This window comes from Gigantopelta aegis, chromosome 13 (genome assembly GCF_016097555.1).
Source record: "Gigantopelta aegis isolate Gae_Host chromosome 13, Gae_host_genome, whole genome shotgun sequence".
Taxonomy (NCBI): Eukaryota; Metazoa; Mollusca; class Gastropoda; order Neomphalida; family Peltospiridae; genus Gigantopelta; species Gigantopelta aegis.
In genome coordinates this window covers 23,093,249-23,118,130 of record NC_054711.1, presented here as the reverse complement: position 1 = coordinate 23,118,130, position 24,882 = coordinate 23,093,249, and the positions used below count along the sequence as shown (strand labels likewise).

Below are 24,882 nucleotides of genomic sequence, written 5' to 3'. Positions count from 1 at the left end.
TTTTCGTCTATGATTGCAAGATGTGTGTTTAAACAAAATATTCTACTTTTTACTTTTGTTTAATATTTCAGTCTGTGATCACGAGATGTTGTGTGTTGGTCTTGTTTCCTGACTATCATGCTGCACAAAGCAGTTCGGGAGTGGTTGTCTGAGTACAAGGTATAAAATCAGGGTTGGAGAAATCCCATGCCCGGTGGTTTGATAACTACAAAAATATTTGCAGGCCCCAGGCCACTGCTTTAGTTATCAGATAAATATTGTTACCCATATGGTTAAAAATATCTTGGTACATATATCAAAGTGATACGTCCCACTAGAACGCCAAGCGGGACGTATCACCTTGTGGCATCATCGTTTGGCACACTACAACCTGACAGGAACATAAACGAAACAAGTCGAGTGATATAAATTAAGATTGATTATGGGTAATAAATAGGATATTAAACGAGATTCCATCTCATATCATGTTTATGTCCCTCGTGAAATAAAGCTCATGACAACTGAAAATTATTTGACTCCAAATGGTACCAAATGGAATCTCATTTAATATCCTATAGATATTCTATCACTCACAATTTTGACTGCTTTAGATATCAAGTAAATAATATTCTATCACTCGCAGTTTTGACTGCTTTAAATATCAAATAAATAATATTCTATCACTCGCAGTTTTGACTGCTTTAGATATCAAATAAATAATATTCTATCACCAGCTGTTTTGACTGTTTTAGATATCTAATAAATAATATTCTATCACTCGCAGTTTTGACTGCTTTAGCTTTCAAATAAATAATATTCTATCACCCGCTGTTTTGTCTGTTTTAGCTTTCAAATAAATAATATTCTATCACCTGCTGTTTTGTCTGTTTTAGCTTTCAAATAAATAATATTCTATCACTCGCTGTTTTGTCTGTTTTAGCTTTCAAATAAATAATATTCTATCACCTGCTGTTTTGACTGTTTTAGCTTTCAAATAAATAATATTCTATCACCCGCTGTTTTGTCTGTTTTAGCTTTCAAATAAATAATATTCTATCACCTGCTGTTTTGTCTGTTTTAGCTTTCAAATAAATAATATTCTATCACTCGCTGTTTTGTCTGTTTTAGCTTTCAAATAAATAATATTCTATCACCTGCTGTTTTGTCTGTTTTAGCTTTCAAATAAATAATATTCTATCACTCGCTGTTTTGTCTGTTTTAGCTTTCAAATAAATAATATTCTATCACCTGCTGTTTTGACTGCTTTAGCTTTCAAATAAATAATATTCTATCACCCGCTGTTTTGTCTGTTTTAGCTTTCAAATAAATAATATTCTATCACCTGCTGTTTTGTCTGTTTTAGCTTTCAAATAAATAATATTCTATCACCCGCTGTTTTGTCTGTTTTAGCTTTCAAATAAATAATATTCTATCACCTGCTGTTTTGTCTGTTTTAGCTTTCAAATAAATAATATTCTATCACTCGCTGTTTTGACTGCTTTTGAAAAGATATATATTTGGTAGAAGAAATGTGATGGAGTCACTTCGATTCCTTCCTGAACTTTTGTTGCAGTTTCTTCATCATACTGGGGGGCAGGATGTAGCCCAGTGGTAAAGCACTTGCTTTATGCATGTTCCGTTTGGCATTGATCCCCGTCGGTGAGCCCATTGGGCTATTTCTCGTTCCAGCCAGTGTACCACAACTGGTATATCAAAGGCTGTGGTATGTGCTATCCAGTTTATGGGGTGGTGCATATAAAATATCCCTCGCTACTAATGGAAAAATGTAGCAGGTTTCCTCTCTTAGACTATGTTATGTCAAAATTACCAAAAGTGGTGCACTGGCTGGAACGAGAAATAACCCAATGGGTCCACTGACGGGGATCGATCGTAGACTGACCGCACATCAAGCGAGCGCTTTACCACTGGGCTACACAATAAGAAATAACTATCTTGCTGAAAATTTAAATTAAGATTCATGCTTCATTACTGGTACTGTCTGTGGGGAAAATGCATATAAAGGATTCCTTTCTGCACAGGAAAAATCGAGCGGGTTTCCTCTAATAACTGCGTGTCAGAATGACCAAGTGTTTGACATCCAGTAGCCGATGATTAATTAATCGGTGTGCTCAAGTGGTGTCGGTAAAGAAAACAAACTCTTCATTACTGGTACAGTACTCAATTTACTGACTGCCATATTGGAATCTCAAGGATCGTATTCAATCTGGAAATCCTTGAAAAGTGTGGAATTTATATTTTTAATTTTCCAGGTCTTGAAAAAGTAGGGAAAACGAGCACATTTCATTGACTTGCGTAATGTCGCCCAAACACAATCTCTACAGTGGGTTTCCTCCCTCAGTATCTTTGTGGTCCTTAACCATATGTCCGACGCCATATAATCGTAAATAAAATGTGTTGAGTGCATCGTTAAATAAAGTATATTCTTCCTTCTTAATCGAGAGTTTCTGATTTTATACATTTGCGGAGTGTGTATTCAGAAGTTGGTCATATATCTTAAAATAAGTGTTTCGATTTCGATTTAAGGGACATTGTTTTCATGTTTTCGTGCAAATATGGGAAAGTGTGTTTTAATCTGTGAAAAGAAAGTTTGGAAAATGATTTAATGTGTTTTGGTAAAGGTATGGAAAAAGTATGGAAATTAGTTTAGAAAAAAGTGTATGACCCATAGAATCGTGTATTTTAATGTCGGGAGCAGGTTCTTGTCTTCTCATCTGTTCACGAATGAACTTGACTTTCACTTTCACTTTTAGGCGCTGGGTGACGATGAGATCCTCACTTTTTCTCAGATGCTCTGGCAGAATACGGACCTCATCGATGCTCTGTATAAACTGTTCGACAGCAAAGCAAGTGTCGAGGTTAGAACATTTTCATCTTTCTTTCTCCTCTTCATTTGTTTCTTTTCTTTACTTTTTTGTTTTTGTTTTTGTATTCTTTTCTTTTCCTTTTTTTTTTTTTCTTTTTTTCTTTTCTTCTCAGATCAAAGCTTACTCAGGCACGAGTAACAAAATAATTTGGTTCATTTAAATGACTAAAAATATATGTGTATATTTGTGAAAATATGTTTCTGTATATATGATTTTGAGTGTATGGATATGTATGTACATGAGTACGTTACAAGCACTGTAAGGCAGTGATTCAAGGCTCATTTATTTATTTATTTACTTATTTATTTACTTATTAGGTAAGGCTGTAATAATATATACTGTACATGCAGTAGTAGCTGTTTGCATGTATCATTTTATTTGATCCGAGTTCAAATAAAGTTGTGTTGTTGTTGTTAGAGAGAGAGAGAAGAGGGTGTAGTGGTCTTACACCTACCCATTGAGTCGTTAAAACTCGCTCTGGGTGGGAGCCACTGCTCATTGTTAGTTATAAACAAAAGCTGTCCCCAAAAGAGAGTTATGTCCCTTTAGTAAGGAAAAAAACAAACAAATTTTACTGGAATAAATGTTTTTTAAAAGCCTACATGTATGTTCATCATTGTGTCAGCCTTGTATAGTGATTCAGGTTACATTATTCAGTATATTGTCGGAATCTGAGATTTAATATACAATAGAAATGAAAGGAAAGGAATGTTTACTTAACCTGTCTTCAGCACGTTGATTAACTACCGCTGTAAGTGTGTGGTTTTTAAGAGTCCAGGAGTCCGAGGCTTGCAAAAATCATACATGACTCTTAAATTTTTAAAACCAAAATCGCACATTGGCTGTATATCTGATTATTACTATTATTTAGTATAATTGTATTAACTTAAAGTAAAGTAGGGCTAGTGAAATTTTAATTGTGGCTAGTACATTTTTTAAATTACTGATTCCATGGCTAATGGATTTTATGAAAATTCTAGAAGCCCTGCTATCTGTTCTGCAAATCAATTCAACAATTTATTTTCATTTTTATATAATTGAGGTTCAAGCACACTGTCCTGGGCACACATAGTGGTCTTAAACCTACCCATTGAGTCGTTAAACCTCTCTCTGGGTGGGAGCTGGTACCGGGCTGTGAACCCTGTACCTACCAGTCTTATGTCTGATGGCTTAACCACGACGCCACTGAGGCTGGTACCGGGCTGTGAACCCTGTACCTACCAGTCTTATGTCTGATGGCTTAACCACGACGCCACTGAGGCCGGTACCAGGCTGCGAACCCTGTACCTACCAGTCTTATGTCTGATGGCGTAACCACGATGCCACCGAGGCCGGTACCAGGCTGCGAACCCTGTACCTACCAGTCTTATGTCTGATGGCGTAACCACGATGCCACCGAGGCCGGTACCAGGCTGCGAACCCTGTACCTACCAGTCTTGTGTCTGATGGCTTAACCACAACACCACCGATGCCGGTTCTTGAAATCATTTTCATTTTCATTTCAGCTTATTTTCGTGCTTATATCCAATTTAGGTTCAAGCACACTGTCATGGGTACATACCTCAGCTATCTGTCCAGGTCAGTGGGTTAGTTGTTAATTGTTAGTGGTTAGTGAGAGAGAAGAGGGTGCAGTCTTACACCTACCCAGTGAGTCGTTAAAACTCGCTCTGGGTGGGAGCTGGTACCAGGCTACGAACCCTGTATCTACCAGCCGATGGCTTAACTACGACACCACCGAGGCTGGTTCTTCAAATCAATTCTTATTGTTAGTCACTGTAGAGTTACTTCCCTTTAGTTATATTGCCCCAGTGTACAGGTTGTTACATTCCACACTTGGTTAACTGTGGCAGTCAATGACATGTTCACTTGTTAAAATTAAAAATAGCTGCCATTAATTGTGTAGTTCATTGTAACCCAGTTGACAAATAAAACTCAGCCAATTCACTTTCTTTTTTATTGAGTAATTTCAAAGTTTCTTTTAAAATGTATTAAATTACTTTTTTCTAAAATGTTTTTTTTTCTTTAACAACTCCATTGGAGCACATTGATTAATTAATCATCAGCTACTGAATGTCAAACATTTGGTAATTTGGACATAATATAGTCTTAGAGAGGAAACCCGCTACATTTTTCCATTAGCAGCAAGGGATCTTTTATATGCACTTTGTCACAGACAGGAAAGCACATACCACTGCCTTTGATATATCATATATATCAGTCGTGGTGAACTGGCTGGAACGAGAAATAGCCCAATGGGCCCATAGATGGGGATTGATCCCAAACCGACCACATGTCAAGCGGGCGCTTTACCACTGGGCTATGTCCCGCCCCAGAACCAGGTGATGAATTAAAAAAAAAAAAAAACCTTTTATTGCGATAAACAGGATTAGTTATGGGTGACACTAAACCAATTTATGGTAGGTGACACATTTACTATACAAAATGTGACATTGTTTATGGTACTTTAAGCTGTTAGTAAATATACTGATGAAAAGAAATAAAGGATCACACAGATAGCAACAAAAAATAATGACTGCATCAAAAATGAATTCATATTGTCAGAAGGTGACTGGGAACATATATCGGCAGCACATTCAACACTACAGACATTCAATCCCACATTACAACTTGGTATGAAATATAGACATTACTACACTAGTAATTCCATGTGTTCCCTTATTTCTTTCCATCAGTATATGAAAAAAAAGTTTGTTTTATTTAACGACACCATTAGAGTACATTGATTTATTAATCATTGGCTATTGGATGTCAAACATTTGGTAATTCTGACATATAGTCTTAGAGAGGAAACCCGCTAGATTAGTCCAGTACTAGCAGTGGAACTTTTATATGCACCATCCCACAGACAGAATAGCACATACCACATTGTTTGATATACCAGTCATGGTGCACTGGCTGGAACGTCACATTATGAAAGAAAGAAAGAAAGAAAGAAATGTTTTATTTAACGACGCACTCAACACATTTTATTTACGGTTATATGGCGTCAGACATATGGTTAAGGACCACACAGATTTTGAGAGGAAACCCGCTGTCGCCACTACATGGGCTACTCTTCCGATTAGCAGCAAGGGATCTTTTATTTGCGCTTCCCACAGGCAGGATAGCACAAACCATGGCCTTTGTTGAACCAGTTATGGATCACTGGTCGGTGCAAGTGGTTTACACCTACCCATTGAGCCTTGCGGAGCACTCACTCGGGGTTTGGAGTCGGTATCTGGATTAAAAATCCCATGCCTCGACTGGGATCCGAACCCAGTACCTACCAGCCTGTAGACCGATGGCCTGCCACGACGCCGGTGTCACATTATGATGTCACTGCATTGAAAAAACTTGCATCCTGAAAATCACTCATAGATTAACTTTTTTTTTAACACACTGAATGCCTGTATATGGAAACGGCTCTCTGTATATCATACTATATGTCAGGGTTCGAAAAATCCACTAGCTAAGTCTTCAGTTCCGGCTAGTGAATGTTTGTTCTGGGCTAGTGGAGATTACCATCTGTATTACATAATACATAGGGCACTATCTAAAGCTTGTGAGGGCTAGTCGAGATTACCAACTGTATTACATAATACATAGGGCACTATCTAAAGCTTGTGAGGGCTAGTGGAGATTACTAACTGTATTATATAATACATAGGGCACTATCTAAAGCTTGTGAGGGCTAGTGACTTTGTTGAACACCACACCGGCCTCGGTGGCCATGTGGTTAGGCCATCGGTCAACAGGCTAGTAGGTACTGGGTTCGGATCCCAGTCGAGGCATAGGATTTTTAATCCAGATACCAACTCCAAACCCTGAGTAAAGCTCAATGGGTAGGTGTAAACCACTAGCAAACTTGCACCGACCAGGATCCATAACTGGTTCAACAAAGGCCATGGTTTGTGCTATCCTGTCCTAAAAGAGTAGCCTATGTGGCGACAGCGGGTTTCCTCTAAAAAAACCAGTGTCAGAATGACCATATGTTTGACATCCAATAGCCGATGATAAGATAAAAAATCAATGTGCTCCAGTGGCATCGTTAAATAAAACAAACTTTACTTTTTATCATCAATGTGCTCTAGTGGCGTCGTTAAATAAAACACTTTACTTTTTATCATTAATGTGCTCTAGTGCGTTAAATAAACAAAGGACTTTTTATCATCAATGTGTCTAGTGGGTCGTTAAATAAAACAAACTTTACTTTTTATCATCAGTGTGCTCTAGTGGCGTCGTTAAATAAAACAAACTTTATATCATCAGTGTGCTCTAGTGGCGAACCATCAGTGTGCTTGAATTAAAAAAAAAAACAAAATTTGACATTGTGCTTAGTGACGTCGTTAAATAAAACACACTTTACTTTTTATCATCAGTGTGCTCTAGTGGCGTCGTTAAATAAAACAAACTTTACTTTTTATCATCAGTGTGCTCTAGTGGCGTCGTTAAATAAAACAAACTTTACTTTTTATCATCAGTGTGCTCTAGTGGCGTCGTTAAATAAAACAAACTTTACTTTTTATCATCAGTGTGCTCTAGTGGCGTCGTTAAATAAAACACACTTTACTTTTTATCATCAGTGTGCTCTGATAAAACAAACTTTACTTTTTATCAAATGTGCTCTAGTGTCGTTAAATAAAACACATACTTTTATCATCAATGTGAGTGGCGTCGTTAAATAAACTGGGATCACATATAGTGGCGCAACAAACTTTACTTTTTATCAAATGTGCTCTACTGGCGTCGTTAAATAAAACAAACTTTCATCATCTCAGTGGCGTCGACTTTTTATCATCAATGTGCTCTAGTGGCGTCGTTAAATAAAACACACTTTACTTTTTATCATCAGTGTGCTCTAGTGGCGTCGTTAAATAAAACACACTTTACTTTTTATCATCAATGTGCTCTAGTGGCATCGTTAAATAAAACAAACTATTACTATGCTAGTGTGCTCTAGTTGTGACTTTATTAATCAGTGTGCTCTTTGGTCTACAATCCATGTGCTCTAGTCCGTTAAATAAAACACACTTTACTTTTTATCTTTCCATCAGTAAATAAAACAAAAAAAAGTGCTTTGTTTTATTTAACGACACCATTAGAGTGCATTGATTGGCCCAGTGGTGAAGTGCTCGCTTGATGCACAGTTGGTTTGGGATCGATCCCCGTCAGTGGGCCCATTGGGTTATTTCTCATTCCAGCCAGTACACCACGACTGGTATATCAAAGGCTGTGGTATGTGCTTCCCTTCCTATTAATGGAAAAATGTAGCGGGTTTCCTCTCTAAGATTATATGTAAAAATTACCAAATGTTTGATATCCAATAGCTCATGATTAATAAATCAATGTGCTCTAGTGGTGTCATTGAACAAAACAATTTTTTTTTTTTTTTTTTTTGTCGAACACTGTATATACACTGAATCGATAAACTTTCACATGGCGAAACTGCGCTAATGGAAAGCATGCCTTGCATGTACTAAATATTCCTGCCAGGTCCTCAAAGGTAGATAAACTTTTTTACTTTTTTTGGTCGAACACCGTATATACACTGAATCGATAAACTTTCACATGGCGAAACCACGCTAATGGGATGCATGTCTTGCATGTACTAAATATTCCTGCCAGGTCCTCAAAGCTAGATAATTAAAATATAATTAATGAACGATAAAATATTGTCTTACCAACCTGGTGTAACCCAAACCACCTGCATGACAGATATCTGAGAGAGTCATGATAAAAAGTCTTGAAGATAGGAGTGGGAGACGGGGTGTGTGTGTGTGAAATGCCAAACTCATATTTCTGCTACAGCCCCAAAGATATGTAATTAAAAGTAATTGATTACAGATGAAATATTTTCTTACCGAACTTTTGTACTCATGCATCTCCATGCATTGATTCACAGAACACTGGTAAATACAGGAACAGATGTGCATTCATTTTTGATGGGGGTGGAGGGTGGAGGGGTAGGACACAATCTGGCTCAGTTGGTAGAGTGCTCACCTGAGGTGATTGGGTTGTATCAAAGGCTGTGGTATGTGCTGTACTTCCTTCCTTTTTGAACCGGCCTCGGTGGCGTCGTGGCAGGCCATCGGTCTACAGGCTGGTAGGTACTGGGTTCGGATCCCGGTCGAGGCATGGGATTTTTAATCCAGATACCGACTCCAAACCCTGAGTGAGTGCTCTGCAAGGCTCAATGGGTAGGTGTAAACCACTTGCACCGACCAGTGATCCATAACTAGTTCAACAAAGGCCATGGTTTGTGCAATCCTGCCTGTGGGAAGCGCAAATAAAAGATCCCTTGCTGCTAATCGGAAGAGTAGCCCATACAGTGGCGACAGCGGGTTTCCTCTCAAAATCTGTGTGGTCCTTAACCATATGTCTGACGCCATATAACTGTAAATAAAATGTGTTGAGTGCGTCGTTAAATAAAACATTTCTTTCATTCTTTCCTTCCTGTTTTTTCCTGTTTAGGGGGCTATTGCATGCCATTGGCCGAAGCATTTGATAGTTTTTCAGGGCTAACTCTGGGTGAGCAAAACATTTCGCCACATTGTCTACTAATCTTCAGAAATTGCAGAAATCGACATATATTTTCTTTAAAATGTCACTTATTATATGAATTTGGCGAGTGCCAGAGCTAGCCCTGATTGGTGGCCCCATCGGGCTATTTCTCGTTCCAGCCAGTGCTCCACAACTGGTGTAATAAAGATTGTGGTATGTACTGTCCTGTCTGTGATGGTGCATATAAAAGATCCCTTTCTGCTAATAGAAAAGAGTAGCCCATGAAGTGGCGACAGCAGGTTTCCTCTCTCAATATATCTGTGTGGTCCTTAACCATATGTCCGAGGCCATAATAACCGTAAATAAAATGTGCTGAGTGCATCGTTTAATAAAACATTTCCTTCCTTCTTTCCTTTCCTGACTGTGGGAAAGTGTATATAAAAGATCCCTTGATTCTAATGGACAAATATAGGAAATATTTTATTTAACGACGCACTTGGACAAATATAGGAAATGTTTTATTTAACGACGCACTTGGACAAATATAGGAAATGTTTTATTTAACGACGCACTTGGACAAATATAGGAAATGTTTTATTTAACGACGCACTTGGACAAATATAGGAAATGTTTCATTTAACGACGCACTTGGACAAATATAGGAAATGTTTTATTTAACGACGCACTTGGACAAATATAGAAGTATTCCTGTGTATAAATGATCAGAATGATCTTATGTGTGACATTCCATAGCCTATGAATTACTAAATCTCTGTACTGAAGTTGTATCATTAATTTAAAAAAATTTTTTTTACTTTTCTCAAATTGTCAATGATGAACAAATCATACTCCTCAAATTAATCAGAGAAATTGCACCCTTAAACCAGGGTTTCTAGAATTGTTTATAAATCCACTAGCCATGGGATCAGTAATTTTAAAAATGTACTAGCCACAATTAAAAATTCACTAGCCCTGCTTTACTTTTAAGTACATTTTTACAATTTTACTAAATAATAGTAATAATGAGATATGTCACCTAAAGAGGGAGAAAGAGCTTAAAAACACTAACATTGGGGGTTGGACTTGGGTCAGTATATTCGTATTTACAAAATAGACTTAACTGCAACATTTGACTCTTTTTTTTCACTAGTCATCGGGCATGGCAATTGTAGTTATTTACTAGCCCAACACTGAATATCACTAGCCACGGGAGTGGGGCTACCATAATCTACAAGCCCTGTTAAAACACGACTAAGCATTTCCAATGATGTCGATATAACTTACAAATGTAATTACTTTGATTTACCAGTAATGTGATTTGTTTCCAAAACATTTACACTAATAAATTGCTTTTCTTGCAATTGAAGACAAGTGCCTTAGTGTAAGAGTTAGGTACTTTGCTCCTATCAGATTAAATTGATGGAGGTTTATGGGGTGCGAATTCATCTGTTTATGTCGGAAGAGATCTAATGTATTGGCCTGAAACTGGTATAAGGAAGGAAAGAAAAGTTTTATGTAACAATGCACTCAACACATTTTATTTAGGGATATATGACGTCAGACATTTGGTTAAGGACCACACAGATATTGATATAGGAAACCCGCTGTCGCCACTTCATGGACTACACTTTTTGATTAACAGCAAGGGATTTTTTATATGCACCATCCCACAGACAGGATAGTACATACCACAGCCTTTGTTAAACCAGTTGTGGAGCATTAGCTAGAACGAGAAATAGCCCGATGGATCGTAGACTGATTGTGCATCAAGCGAATGCTTTACCACTGGGCTACATCTCGCCCCAAAACTTGTATAAAAACATGTTATTGACCCAGCTTGCATAAAGTGTTAGGGGCCGGCCATAATTTTCAACATTTTCACGAGCGTACAAACCGTACACTTTTGACCACCCCCTCTCTCCCCCTAAAAGTGTACATCCCCAAATGAAGTGTACGCTTCACCCCTTAACCCTCCTTTCCCCCCCCCCCCCCCCCCCCCCCCGTACGGTTTGTACGCTCGTGAAAATATTGAAAATTATAGACGGGTCCCTAACACTTTATTTTTTAAAATTAGAAAATGGAAATGTTTTAAAGTGTTCTAGCAAGTATTTCTTCTTATTGATACTGGGATGAAGAGGCAGGGTTTAGCTCAGTCAGTAGAAAAAAGTTTGCTGAATTTTTTTTTGTTTAACAACACCACTGGAGCACATTGATTAATAAATCATCGGCTATTGGATGTCAAACATTTGGTGATTCTGACTCATAGTCATCAGATGAAACCCGCAACATTTTTCCTGCTGCAGCAAGGGATCTTTTATATGCACTTTCCCACAGGCAGGAAAGCACATACCACAGCCTTTGTCCAGATGGAATGAGAAAAAACCCAGTCAGCGTAATGGATTCACCAAGGTGGTTCAATCCTGCGACGCAAACACGTCAAGTGAGCACTCAACCGACTGAGCTAAATCCCGCCCCCAGTCAGTAGAGCGTTCACTTGAGAAGCTTGGATCATAGGATCGAACCATCTTGGAGGACCTATATGGTATTTTCAAATTCTGGGGCAGGACGTAACCCAGTGGTAAAGCTCTCGCTTGATGCACGGTTGGTTTGGGAACAATCCCCGTTGGTAGGCACATAGGGTTATTTCTCGTTCCAGCCAGTAAAAGATCCCTTGGTACTAATGTAAAAATGTAGCGGGTTTCCTCTCTAAGACTATATATGTCAAAATTACCAAACGTTTGACATCCAATAGCCCATAATTAATAAATCAATATGCTCTAGTAGTGTCATTAAGCTAAAAAAAACTTTTTTTTCTTTTCTTTTCTCACTCCAACCAGTGTCCCACGACTAGTATATCAAAGACTGAGGTATGTGCTGTCCTGTCTGTGGGAAACTGCATATAAAAAAAATCCCTTGCTGCTAATGGAAAATGGGAAACTATTTTGAGTTTCCTCTGAAGAGTCCACTATGTGTCAGAATTACCAAATGTTTGACACCCAATAACCGATGATTAATAAATCAATGTGCTCTAGTGGTGTTGTTAAACAAAAAAAACCCAACAACTAAAGTTTAATATTTTGTACTAATACAGGACTTCTGGAATGTTTATAAAAATCCCTAGCCATGGGATCAGTTATTTTAAACATTTACTAGCCATGGGATCAGTTATTTTAAACATTTACTAGCCATGGGATCAGTTATTTTAAACATTTACTAGCCATGATTAAAAAATCACTAGCCCTACTTTTAAGTAAATACAATTTTACTTATAGTAATAATCAGATACGTCACCTAAAAAGGAAGATAGAGCTTAAAAACCCTTAAATTTGGGGAGAGGATATTCATATTTACTAAATAAACTTAAATACAGTGTTTGACAACTTTTTCACTAGCTGTCGGGCATGTTGATAGTAGTTATTTACTAGCCCAACATTGAATATCACTAGCCATGGGAGTGGGGCTACCATAATATAGAAGCCCTGTAAACGTTTTTGTTTATTTGTTTCAGAATCTGGATCCAGTGTGCCACCAGTTGTTTGAGTTTTATCGCAGTAACCACAACGACCTCAAGAGGTTTTCGCTCGAATACCTGCCCAGTCTGATTTTCTTCTACCTGTCGTCAGTGAGTCAGAACGAAAAGAAGGTTGGTGTCAGTAACAGTCTTCTGAATTAAAGAATGAATGAATGAATGTTTAACGACATCTTCTAAATTATGTTATTCAGATGTAACCTGTGCTATGCACAGGAAAGTTTAGTTATGTTTGTTTTGCTTAACAACACCACTAGAGCATATTGATTTATTACTAATCGGCTATGCAGATGTACAGACGTAAGCCAATAAATATCCTTGCCAGCTATGGCATCAGGTAAGTACAAAGAAGGTTCAGTAGTGCAGATAGAAAGAGAAGAAACAACAGTCTTGTGAATTATGTTATTAGTCTGTCTGTGTCCATCCGTCTGTCCCACATGTAGTTTTCCGGAGTTCTTCTTACAATGCCTTGAGAATGTGAGCTGAATGTTTTTATATAGCTTTATCATATTCTGTTGCAGATCAAGTTTAGATTTCATAACAATTTGCCCATTTTTGATAGAGTTATGGCCCTTGAACGTAGAAGATATGAAAATTTGTTTTCCAGACTTTTTTGTTGCAATGCATCAAGATATTTAGTTGAAATGTTGTGTATAGCTTTATCAAGTTCTGTTACAGATCAGGTTTGACCTTTTTGGCAATATACCCAATTTTCACAGAGATATGGCCCTCGAAATTAGGAGATATGAAAATTAATTTTTTTATATTTGGTTTTTTGTTTTTTTGTTTTTTTTGCAATGCCAATAAATGCCAATAAATACTGAGCTGAAATTTACGGTTTAGATAGCAGTGCGTGTAATAGGCCAGAAAATAGGGTAATGGTTAAAAGGCCATTGGCAGAAGCATTTGATGGTTTTTCATGGGTCTACACTTCCGAGTGCATTCTCCATCTTAATCCATTATTCATTAAAACAAATTATGTGTTTGCTAAATTAACTTCTTTCTTCTTCTTTTTTTTTAAATATTGGTTAAAATGACCAAAAAAAGTTCTAAAGTAATAACCCAAAATGATAGGATCATTTCGGACCAAACCTGGACGATTTAGTCAGAAAATCCTCATCGGTGGATGATTTCCGATTTAATTTCCGACAATCTTCCAGGACTTCTAGATTATGGTAGCCCCACTCCCATGGCTAGTGATATTCAATGTTGGACTAGTAAATAACTACTATTGCCATGCCCGACAGATCTTCTAGATTATAGTAGCCCCACTCCCATGGCTAGTGATATTCAATGTTGGACTAGTAAATAACTACTATTGCCATGCCCGACAGGGCTTCTAGATTGTGGTAGCCCCACTCCCATGGCTAGTGATATTCAATATTGGACTAGTAAATAACTACTATTGCCATGCCCGACAGGGCTTCTAGATTGTGGTAGCCCCACTCCCATGGCTAGTGATATTCAATGCTGGGTTAGTAAATAACTACTATTGCCATGCCCGACAGGGCTTCTAGATTATAGTAGCCCCACTCCCATGGCTAGTGATATTCAATGCTGGGTTAGTAAATAACTACTATTGCCATGCCCGACAGGGCTTCTAGATTATAGTAGCCCCACTCCCATGGCTAGTGATATTCAGTGTTGGACTAGTAAATAACTACTATTGCCATGCCCGACAGGGCTTCAACATTATACACTAGCCTCGGTGGTGTCGTGGTAGGCCATCGGTCTACAGGCTGGTAGGTACTGGCTTCGGATCCCACATGGATTTTTAATCCAGATACCGACTCCAAACCCTGAGTGAGTGCTCCGCAAGGCTCAATGGGTAAGTGTAAACCACTTGCACCGACCAGTGATCCATAACTGGTTCAACGAAGGCCATGGTTTGTGCTATCCTGCCTGTGGGAAGCGCAAATAAAAGATCCCTTGCTGCTAATCGGAAGAGTAGCCCATGTAGTGGCGACAGCGGGTTTCCTCTCAAAATCTGTGTGGTCCTTAACCATATGTCTGACGCCATATAACCGTAAAATAATGTGTTGAGTGCGTCGTTAAATAAAACATTTCTTTCTTTCTTTCTACATTATAGTAGCCCCACTCCCATGGAGTGATATTCAGTGTTGGACTAGTAAATAACTACTTTTGCCATGCCACACAATGCTTCTACATTATAGTAGCCCCACTTCCATGGCTAGTGATATTCAATGTTGGGCTAGTAAATAACTGCTATTGCCATGCCCGACGGCTAGTGAATTAGTTTTTTTCAAATGTTGCAGTTAAATCTATTTTGTAAATATGAATATCCTGACCCCACCCTAACCCCCAATGTTAATGTTTTTAAGCTCTATCTCACTCTTTAGGTGACATTACTTAATACTTAATAAAATTGTATTAACTTAAAGTAAAGTAGGGCTAGTGAATTTTTAATCATGGTTAGTAAATTTTTAAAATGAATAATCCCATGGCTAGTGGATTTTAAAAATATTCTAGAAGCCCTGTGATTCTTCGCTGTGTTCTGCGTGAATATATTACTATCACTAGTATCAGGTTTATAAGGCTTAAATTGCATGTTTATTTGATGATGCAGATGTTTGTTCATGTAATTAATGTATATTTATTTATGTTATTGTTACTGTAGATAAATGTACATTATGTTGTTGTTTTGCTCTGCCCATATACAGGTGTTATGCAGATAAATTCTTCTTATGTAAGCCATAATTGTGGGTTGGTGGGGAGGGAGGGGGGGAGTATTGCCAGTGTACACTTTTACAATAAACAAAAGATTGCTAGGAAATGCATTAAAACGTGATAATGGAAAAATAATTAACTATACCATATGGGGCTTGTGAATTATTATTTTTAGAATCCACACTTTTTCATATACAGTAAAGTACTCGTATAACGAATGGGAAGGGACCCCGATAGTTACTTCATTATAGCAGTAGTTCGTTGTACACATTTGCATAAGTTGGTCATTAATGTAAAGGGAGACAAAACGGGACTTTACGATCAGTTCGTTATAAGTGTACTTCACTGTAATGTTTTTCTACTTACACTAAATAGGCTGTATTAAAAAGCTGTGCTTTCTTCAATTTTACAAAACAACTTATTGTCTATCTTAAAGGTGCAAATCCTAGTTTCAACCCGTAAAAATGGACACTAAGTTTGGTTAAGTTACAAACCTGTTACACATTTCGATAATGTTGAAACGGTGAAATACTGTTAAAAATAGACTAAAACTCGACTCCATAATGGTTACTTCTCAGACGCACGTGCGTTTTTATAACCATGAAAAATGAATTTTTTGGTATTAGAAATACCAAGATGACCAGAAACACTTCGGTTGTATGGAAATGGATAATCTAAACAATAAAACACAAATAATGTTTAATTTAGGACATAACCATATGGAGTTTTTAGATTTGCGGGTGTTATTGTCTATTTGATCCCACAACTGTCATTTTTTTACCAAAGGTGTTCGCCTGAGGTCAAAAATGAAACATTTGCGGGCATCAAATAGACAATAACACCCGCAAATCTAAAAACTCAATATAGTTATGTCCATTGTAAACTGAATAGTTTTTCTACAGAACTAACTGTATATTTGGTATTTCTTGAAAACAAATACCTGGCTACAATCTAACTGTAGACCCTTGAATCGTCAACTTGACCTGTTCCGATTGCTAATGACGTCACTTTCTAATGACGTCATTAGCTTTCCAGGTGTTATTTTCATTTGATACCGGTAAAAGAATGTAATTAACCAATTACAATACAGAACACATTCGCCATCAGTTTACAATTCAGTGATCATAAACGGCTCTAATAGTAAAAAATATGCCTTAGTGTTTAAAAACTAGGGTCTGTCTCTTTAAACTTAAAACTATTTTTCATTTTGCTTCACCTGAATTAATGATCTTGATTTTGGTGTAACAAACTGAGAAAATAAGGATATATGTGACAGCAAATATTTTTCATTTTGCTTCACCTGAATTAATGATCTTGATATTGGTGTAACAAACTGAGAAAATAAGGATATATGTGACAGCAAATATTTTTCATTTTGCTTCACCTGAATTAATGATCTTGATTTTGGTGTAACAAACTGAGAAAATAAGGATATATGTGACAGCAAATATTTTTCATTTTGCTTCACCTGAATTAATGATCTTGATTTTGGTGTAACAAACTGAGAAAATAAGGATATATGTGACAGCAAATATTTTTCATTTTGCTTCACCTGAATTAATGATCTTGATTTTGGTGTAACAAACTGAGAAAATAAGGATATATGTGACAGCAAATATTTTTCATATTGCTTCACCTGAATTAATGATCTTGATTTTGGTGTAACAAACTGAGAAAATAAGGATATATGTGACAGCAAATATTTTTCATTTTGCTTCACCTGAATTAATGATCTTGATTTTAGTGTAACAAACTGAGAAAATAAGGATATATGTGACAGCAAATATGTTTCATTTTGCTTCACCTGAATTAATGATCTTGATTTTGGTGTAACAAACTGAGAAAATAAGGATATATGTGACAGCAAATATTTTTCATTTTGCTTCACCTGAATTAATGATCTTGATTTTGGTGTAACAAACTGAGAAAATAAGGATATATGTGACAGCAAATATTTTTCATTTTGCTTCACCTGAATTAATGATCTTGATTTTGGTGTAACAAACTGAGAAAATAAGGATATATGTGACAGCAAATATTTTTCATTTTGCTTCACCTGAATTAATGATCTTGATTTTGGTGTAACAAACTGAGAAAATAAGGATATATGTGACAGCAAATATGTTTCATTTTGCTTCACCTGAATTAATGATCTTGATTTTGGTGTAACAAACTGAGAAAATAAGGATATATGTGACAGCAAATATTTTTCATTTTGCTTCACCTGAATTAATGATCTTGATTTTGGTGTAACAAACTGAGAAAATAAGGATATATGTGACAGCAAATATTTTTCATTTTGCTTCACCTGAATTAATGATCTTGATTTTGGTGTAACAAACTGAGAAAATAAGGATATATGTGACAGCAAATATTTTTCATATTGCTTCACCTGAATTAATGATCTTGATTTTGGTGTAACAAACTGAGAAAATAAGGATATATGTGACAGCAAATATTTAAAATTTTGCTTCACCTGAATTAATGATCTTGATTTTGGTGTAACAAACTGAGAAAATAAGGATATATGTGACAGCAAATATTTAAAATTTTGCTTCACCTGAATTAATGATCTTGATTTTGGTGTAACAAACTGAGAAAATAAGGATATATGTGACAGAAAATATGTTTCATTTTGCTTCACCTAAATTAATGATCTTGATATTGGTGTAACAAACTGAGAAAATAAGGATATATGTGACAGCAAATATTTTTCATATTGCTTCACCTGAATTAATGATCTTGATTTTAGTGTAACAAACTGAGAAAATAAGGATATATGTGACAGCAAATATTTAAAATTTTGCTTCACCTGAATTAATGATCTTGATTTTGGTGTAACAAACTGAGAAAATAAGGATATATGTGACAGCAAATATTTAAAATTTTGCTTCACCTGAATTAATGATCTTGATTTTGGTGTAACAAACTGAGAAAATAAGGATATATGTGACAGAAAATATGTTTCATTTTGCTTCACCTAAATTAATGATCTTGATATTGGTGTAACAAACTGAGAAAATAAGGATATATGTGACAGCAAATATTTTTCATATTGCTTCACCTGAATTAATGATCTTGATTTTAGTGTAACAAACTGAGAAAATAAGGATATATGTGACAGCAAATATTTAAAATTTTGCTTCACCTGAATTAATGATCTTGATATTGGTGTAACAAACTTGAGAAAATAAGGATATATGTGACAGCAAATATTTTTCATTTTGCTTCACCTGAATTAATGATCTTGATTTTGGTGTAACAAACTGAGAAAATAAGGATATATGTGACAGCAAATATGTTTCATTTTGCTTCACCTGAATTAATGATCTTGATTTTGGTGTAACAAACTGAGAAAATAAGGATATATGTGACAGCAAATATTTTTCATATTGCTTCACCTGAATTAATGATCTTGATTTTGGTGTAACAAACTGAGAAAATAAGGATATATGTGACAGCAAATATTTTTCATATTACTTCACCTGAATTAATGATCTTGATTTTGGTGTAACAAACTGAGAAAATAAGGATATATGTGACAGCAAATATTTTTCATATTACTTCACCTGAATTAATGATCTTGATTTTGGTGTAACAAACTGAGAAAATAAGGATATATGTGACAGCAAATATTTTTCATATTACTTCACCTGAATTAATGATCTTGATTTTGGTGTAACAAACTGAGAAAATAAGGATATATGTGACAGCAAATATTTTTCATTTTGCTTCACCTGAATTAATGATCTTGATTTTAGTGTAACAAACTGAGAAAATAAGGATATATGTGACAGCAAATATGTTTCATTTTGCTTCACCTGAATTAATGATCTTGATTTTGGTGTAACAAACTGAGAAAATAAGGATATATGTGACAGCAAATATTTTTCATTTTGCTTCACCTGAATTAATGATCTTGATTTTGGTGTAACAAACTGAGAAAATAAGGATATATGTGACAGCAAATATTTTTCATTTTGCTTCACCTGAATTAATGATCTTGATTTTGGTGTAACAAACTGAGAAAATAAGGATATATGTGACAGCAAATATTTTTCATATTGCTTCACCTGAATTAATGATCTTGATTTTGGTGTAACAAACTGAGAAAATAAGGATATATGTGACAGCAAATATTTAAAATTTTGCTTCACCTGAATTAATGATCTTGATTTTGGTGTAACAAACTGAGAAAATAAGGATATATGTGACAGAAAATATGTTTCATTTTGCTTCACCTAAATTAATGATCTTGATATTGGTGTAACAAACTGAGAAAATAAGGATATATGTGACAGCAAATATTTTTCATATTGCTTCACCTGAATTAATGATCTTGATTTTGGTGTAACAAACTGAGAAAATAAGGATATATGTGACAGCAAATATTTTTCATTTTGCTTCACCTGAATTAATGATCTTGATATTGGTGTAACAAACTTGAGAAAATAAGGATATATGTGACAGCAAATATTTTTCATTTTGCTTCACCTGAATTAATGATCTTGATTTTGGTGTAACAAACTGAGAAAATAAGGATATATGTGACAGCAAATATGTTTCATTTTGCTTCACCTGAATTAATGATCTTGATATTGGTGTAACAAACTGAGAAAATAAGGATATATGTGACAGCAAATATTTTTCATATTGCTTCACCTGAATTAATGATCTTGATTTTGGTGTAACAAACTGAGAAAATAAGGATATATGTGACAGCAAATATTTTTCATATTACTTCACCTGAATTAATGATCTTGATTTTGGTGTAACAAACTGAGAAAATAAGGATATATGTGACAGCAAATATTTTTCATATTACTTCACCTGAATTAATGATCTTGATTTTGGTGTAACAAACTGAGAAAATAAGGATATATGTGACAGCAAATATTTTTCATATTACTTCACCTGAATTAATGATCTTGATTTTGGTGTAACAAACTGAGAAAATAAGGATATATGTGACAGCAAATATTTTTCATTTTGCTTCACCTGAATTAATGATCTTGATTTTAGTGTAACAAACTGAGAAAATAAGGATATATGTGACAGCAAATATGTTTCATTTTGCTTCACCTGAATTAATGATCTTGATTTTGGTGTAACAAACTGAGAAAATAAGGATATATGTGACAGCAAATATTTTTCATATTGCTTCACCTGAATTAATGATCTTGATTTTGGTGTAACAAACTGAGAAAATAAGGATATATGTGACAGCAAATATTTAAAATTTTGCTTCACCTGAATTAATGATCTTGATTTTGGTGTAACAAACTGAGAAAATAAGGATATATGTGACAGCAAATATGTTTCATTTTGCTTCACCTGAATTAATTATCTTGATTTTGGTGTAACAAACTGAGAAAATAAGGATATATGTGACAGAAAATATGTTTCATTTTGCTTCACCTGAATTAATGATCTTGATTTTGGTGTAACAAACTGAGAAAATAAGGATATATGTGACAGCAAATATTTTTCATTTTGCTTCACCTGAATTAATGATCTTGATTTTGGTGTAACAAACTGAGAAAATAAGGATATATGTGACAGCAAATATGTTTCATTTTGCTTCACCTGAATTAATGATCTTGATTTTGGTGTAACAAACTGAGAAAATAAGGATATATGTGACAGCAAATATTTAAAATTTTGCTTCACCTGAATTAATGATCTTGATTTTGGTGTAACAAACTGAGAAAATAAGGATATATGTGACAGAAAATATGTTTCATTTTGCTTCACCTAAATTAATGATCTTGATATTGGTGTAACAAACTGAGAAAATAAGGATATATGTGACAGCAAATATTTTTCATATTGCTTCACCTGAATTAATGATCTTGATTTTAGTGTAACAAACTGAGAAAATAAGGATATATGTGACAGCAAATATTTTTCATTTTGCTTCACCTGAATTAATGATCTTGATATTGGTGTAACAAACTTGAGAAAATAAGGATATATGTGACAGCAAATATTTTTCATTTTGCTTCACCTGAATTAATGATCTTGATTTTGGTGTAACAAACTGAGAAAATAAGGATATATGTGACAGCAAATATGTTTCATTTTGCTTCACCTGAATTAATGATCTTGATATTGGTGTAACAAACTGAGAAAATAAGGATATATGTGACAGCAAATATTTTTCATATTGCTTCACCTGAATTAATGATCTTGATTTTGGTGTAACAAACTGAGAAAATAAGGATATATGTGACAGCAAATATTTTTCATATTACTTCACCTGAATTAATGATCTTGATTTTGGTGTAACAAACTGAGAAAATAAGGATATATGTGACAGCAAATATTTTTCATATTACTTCACCTGAATTAATGATCTTGATTTTGGTGTAACAAACTGAGAAAATAAGGATATATGTGACAGCAAATATTTTTCATATTACTTCACCTGAATTAATGATCTTGATTTTGGTGTAACAAACTGAGAAAATAAGGATATATGTGACAGCAAATATTTTTCATTTTGCTTCACCTGAATTAATGATCTTGATTTTAGTGTAACAAACTGAGAAAATAAGGATATATGTGACAGCAAATATGTTTCATTTTGCTTCACCTGAATTAATGATCTTGATTTTGGTGTAACAAACTGAGAAAATAAGGATATATGTGACAGCAAATATTTTTCATATTGCTTCACCTGAATTAATGATCTTGATTTTGGTGTAACAAACTGAGAAAATAAGGATATATGTGACAGCAAATATTTAAAATTTTGCTTCACCTGAATTAATGATCTTGATTTTGGTGTAACAAACTGAGAAAATAAGGATATATGTGACAGCAAATATGTTTCATTTTGCTTCACCTGAATTAATTATCTTGATTTTGGTGTAACAAACTGAGAAAATAAGGATATATGTGACAGAAAATATGTTTCATTTTGCTTCACCTGAATTAATGATCTTGATTTTGGTGTAACAAACTGAGAAAATAAGGATATATGTGACAGCAAATATTTTTCATTTTGCTTCACCTGAATTAATGATCTTGATTTTGGTGTAACAAACTGAGAAAATAAGGATATATGTGACAGCAAATATGTTTCATTTTGCTTCACCTGAATTAATGATCTTGATTTTGGTGTAACAAACTGAGAAAATAAGGATATATGTGACAGCAAATATTTTTCATTTTGCTTCACCTGAATTAATGATCTTGATATTGGTGTAACAAACTGAGAAAATAAGGATATATGTGACAGCAAATATTTTTCATATTGCTTCACCTGAATTAATGATCTTGATATTGGTGTAACAAACTGAGAAAATAAGGATATATGTGACAGCAAATATTTTTCATATTGCTTCACCTGAATTAATGATCTTGATTTTGGTGTAACAAACTGAGAAAATAAGGATATATGTGACAGCAAATATTTTTCATTTTGCTTCACCTGAATTAATGATCTTGATTTTGGTGTAACAAACTGAGAAAATAAGGATATATGTGACAGCAAATATTTTTCATATTGCTTCACCTGAATTAATGATCTTGATATTGGTGTAACAAACTGAGAAAATAAGGATATATGTGACAGCAAATATTTTTCATATTGCTTCACCTGAATTAATGATCTTGATATTGGTGTAACAAACTGAGAAAATAAGGATATATGTGACAGCAAATATTTTTCATTTTGCTTCACCTGAATTAATGATCTTGATTTTGGTGTAACAAACTGAGAAAATAAGGATATATGTGACAGCAAATATTTTTCATTAGTTTGTTGTTAGGAAGAAAGAAATGTTTTATTTAACGACACACTCAGCGCATTTTATTTACAGTTATATGGCGTCAGACATATGGTTAAGGACCACACAGATATTGAGAGAGGAAACCCACTGCCACCACTTCATGGGCTACTCTTTTTGATTAGCAGCAAGTGATCTTTTATATGCACCATCCCACAGACATGATAGTACATACCACGACCTTTGACATACCAGTCATGGTGCACTGGCTGGAACGAGAAAGTTTGTTGTTAGTTACCAGCAAGTCCAACCAGAGGTTTCATCTCCATCCGTCCGTCCGTCTATCTGTCCATTCATCTTTCTCAAGATGGTTTTTGTCCACAATGCCTCGAGATACTGAGCTGAAATTGTGTGTATAGTTTTAACATGTACTACTACAGATCAAGTTTGACGTTCATGACAATTTATTTATTTTGGACAGAGAAGCAATATATGGCCCTTAAATTTAGAAGATCCCCCCCCCCCCCCAAAAAAAAAAATTCCAGACTTTTGTTTTTACAATGGCTCAATATATTGAGCTGAAATGTTTTGTCTCTATCTTTATCATTTACTGTTACAGGTCAAGTTTGACTTTCATGGTGATTTATCCCATTTTTCACAGAGTTATGGCCCTTGAATTTAGAAGATATGAAAATTTGTTGGGCCCAGTAGGTGGCATGTATTACTTTAGCAGTACTCGCAGAATGCGTGTTTAAAAATAGTTTTAAAATTAATCCTGTTTTGTTTTTGCTAAACCAACTTTGAGAAAATGGGTGACTATTCAACAGCAATTTTTTATATATATATATATATATATATATATATAGTCTGCTAATGATTTTTACGCTAATGGCTTTCTTCATTGTTCTAACTACTCAGAGAGAATAAATTATTATTTGACAGGGAAAAAAAAGAAGAAACATTTTTCATTAATGTACACTTACTAAATCATTCTAAAACTAATGACCTTCTCTATTTTGTTTTAACCAACTTGAAGACAATTAAGGTCTGTTGTGTAGAAAATAGTTTTTTTTCCTTATTAATGTATTCTTTCCAAAATCATTGCAAACCTAACAACCTTCTTTATTTTCTCCTAACGAACTTGGACAGAAAACAATATTTTTTTTCAGTAATGATGGATTGTCTAAAAATGACTTTCAAATCAATATACAACATTCGCTAAAAGCCATGCATTCGAGATGACAGGGGAAGTAATGCTTGCTTGTTGAGTGGGGAAAAAAAATGATAGATGACATTTTTAAAGTTTATGGATATTGACGAAAAACTAGATTTATTGGACGTAGAAAATGATGTTAATATTAGTATTCTGCTTTTATATTTTCTCTGCAAATTGATGTACATGTTACGGTTGCTGTGCATCAAAAACATTTTCACCAACCACGATGTTTCATTTATAAATCAAAACACGAATATGTTTATGAAGAGAAGGTGTTTATGGGGAAGTGTGGGTATTTAGACTTAGAAAGTTTGTTTTGTTTAACGACACCACTAGAGCAAATTGATTTAT

At 34.8% G+C, this 24,882-nt stretch overlaps 1 protein-coding gene across 1 annotated transcript in view; it reads left to right on the top strand.

Moving 5' to 3' along the window:
- Nucleotides 1–24,882, top strand: part of LOC121387751 (hyccin-like) — a 183,175-nt gene that overhangs the window by 5,758 nt on the left and 152,535 nt on the right. The window contains exons 2-4 of the mRNA XM_041518950.1: nt 72–159; nt 2,751–2,855; nt 12,874–13,008. Of these exons, the coding sequence (XP_041374884.1) occupies nt 118–159; nt 2,751–2,855; nt 12,874–13,008 (282 nt within the window). The 5' untranslated portion in view covers nt 72–117. The remainder of the gene's footprint in view (nt 1–71; nt 160–2,750; nt 2,856–12,873; nt 13,009–24,882) is intronic.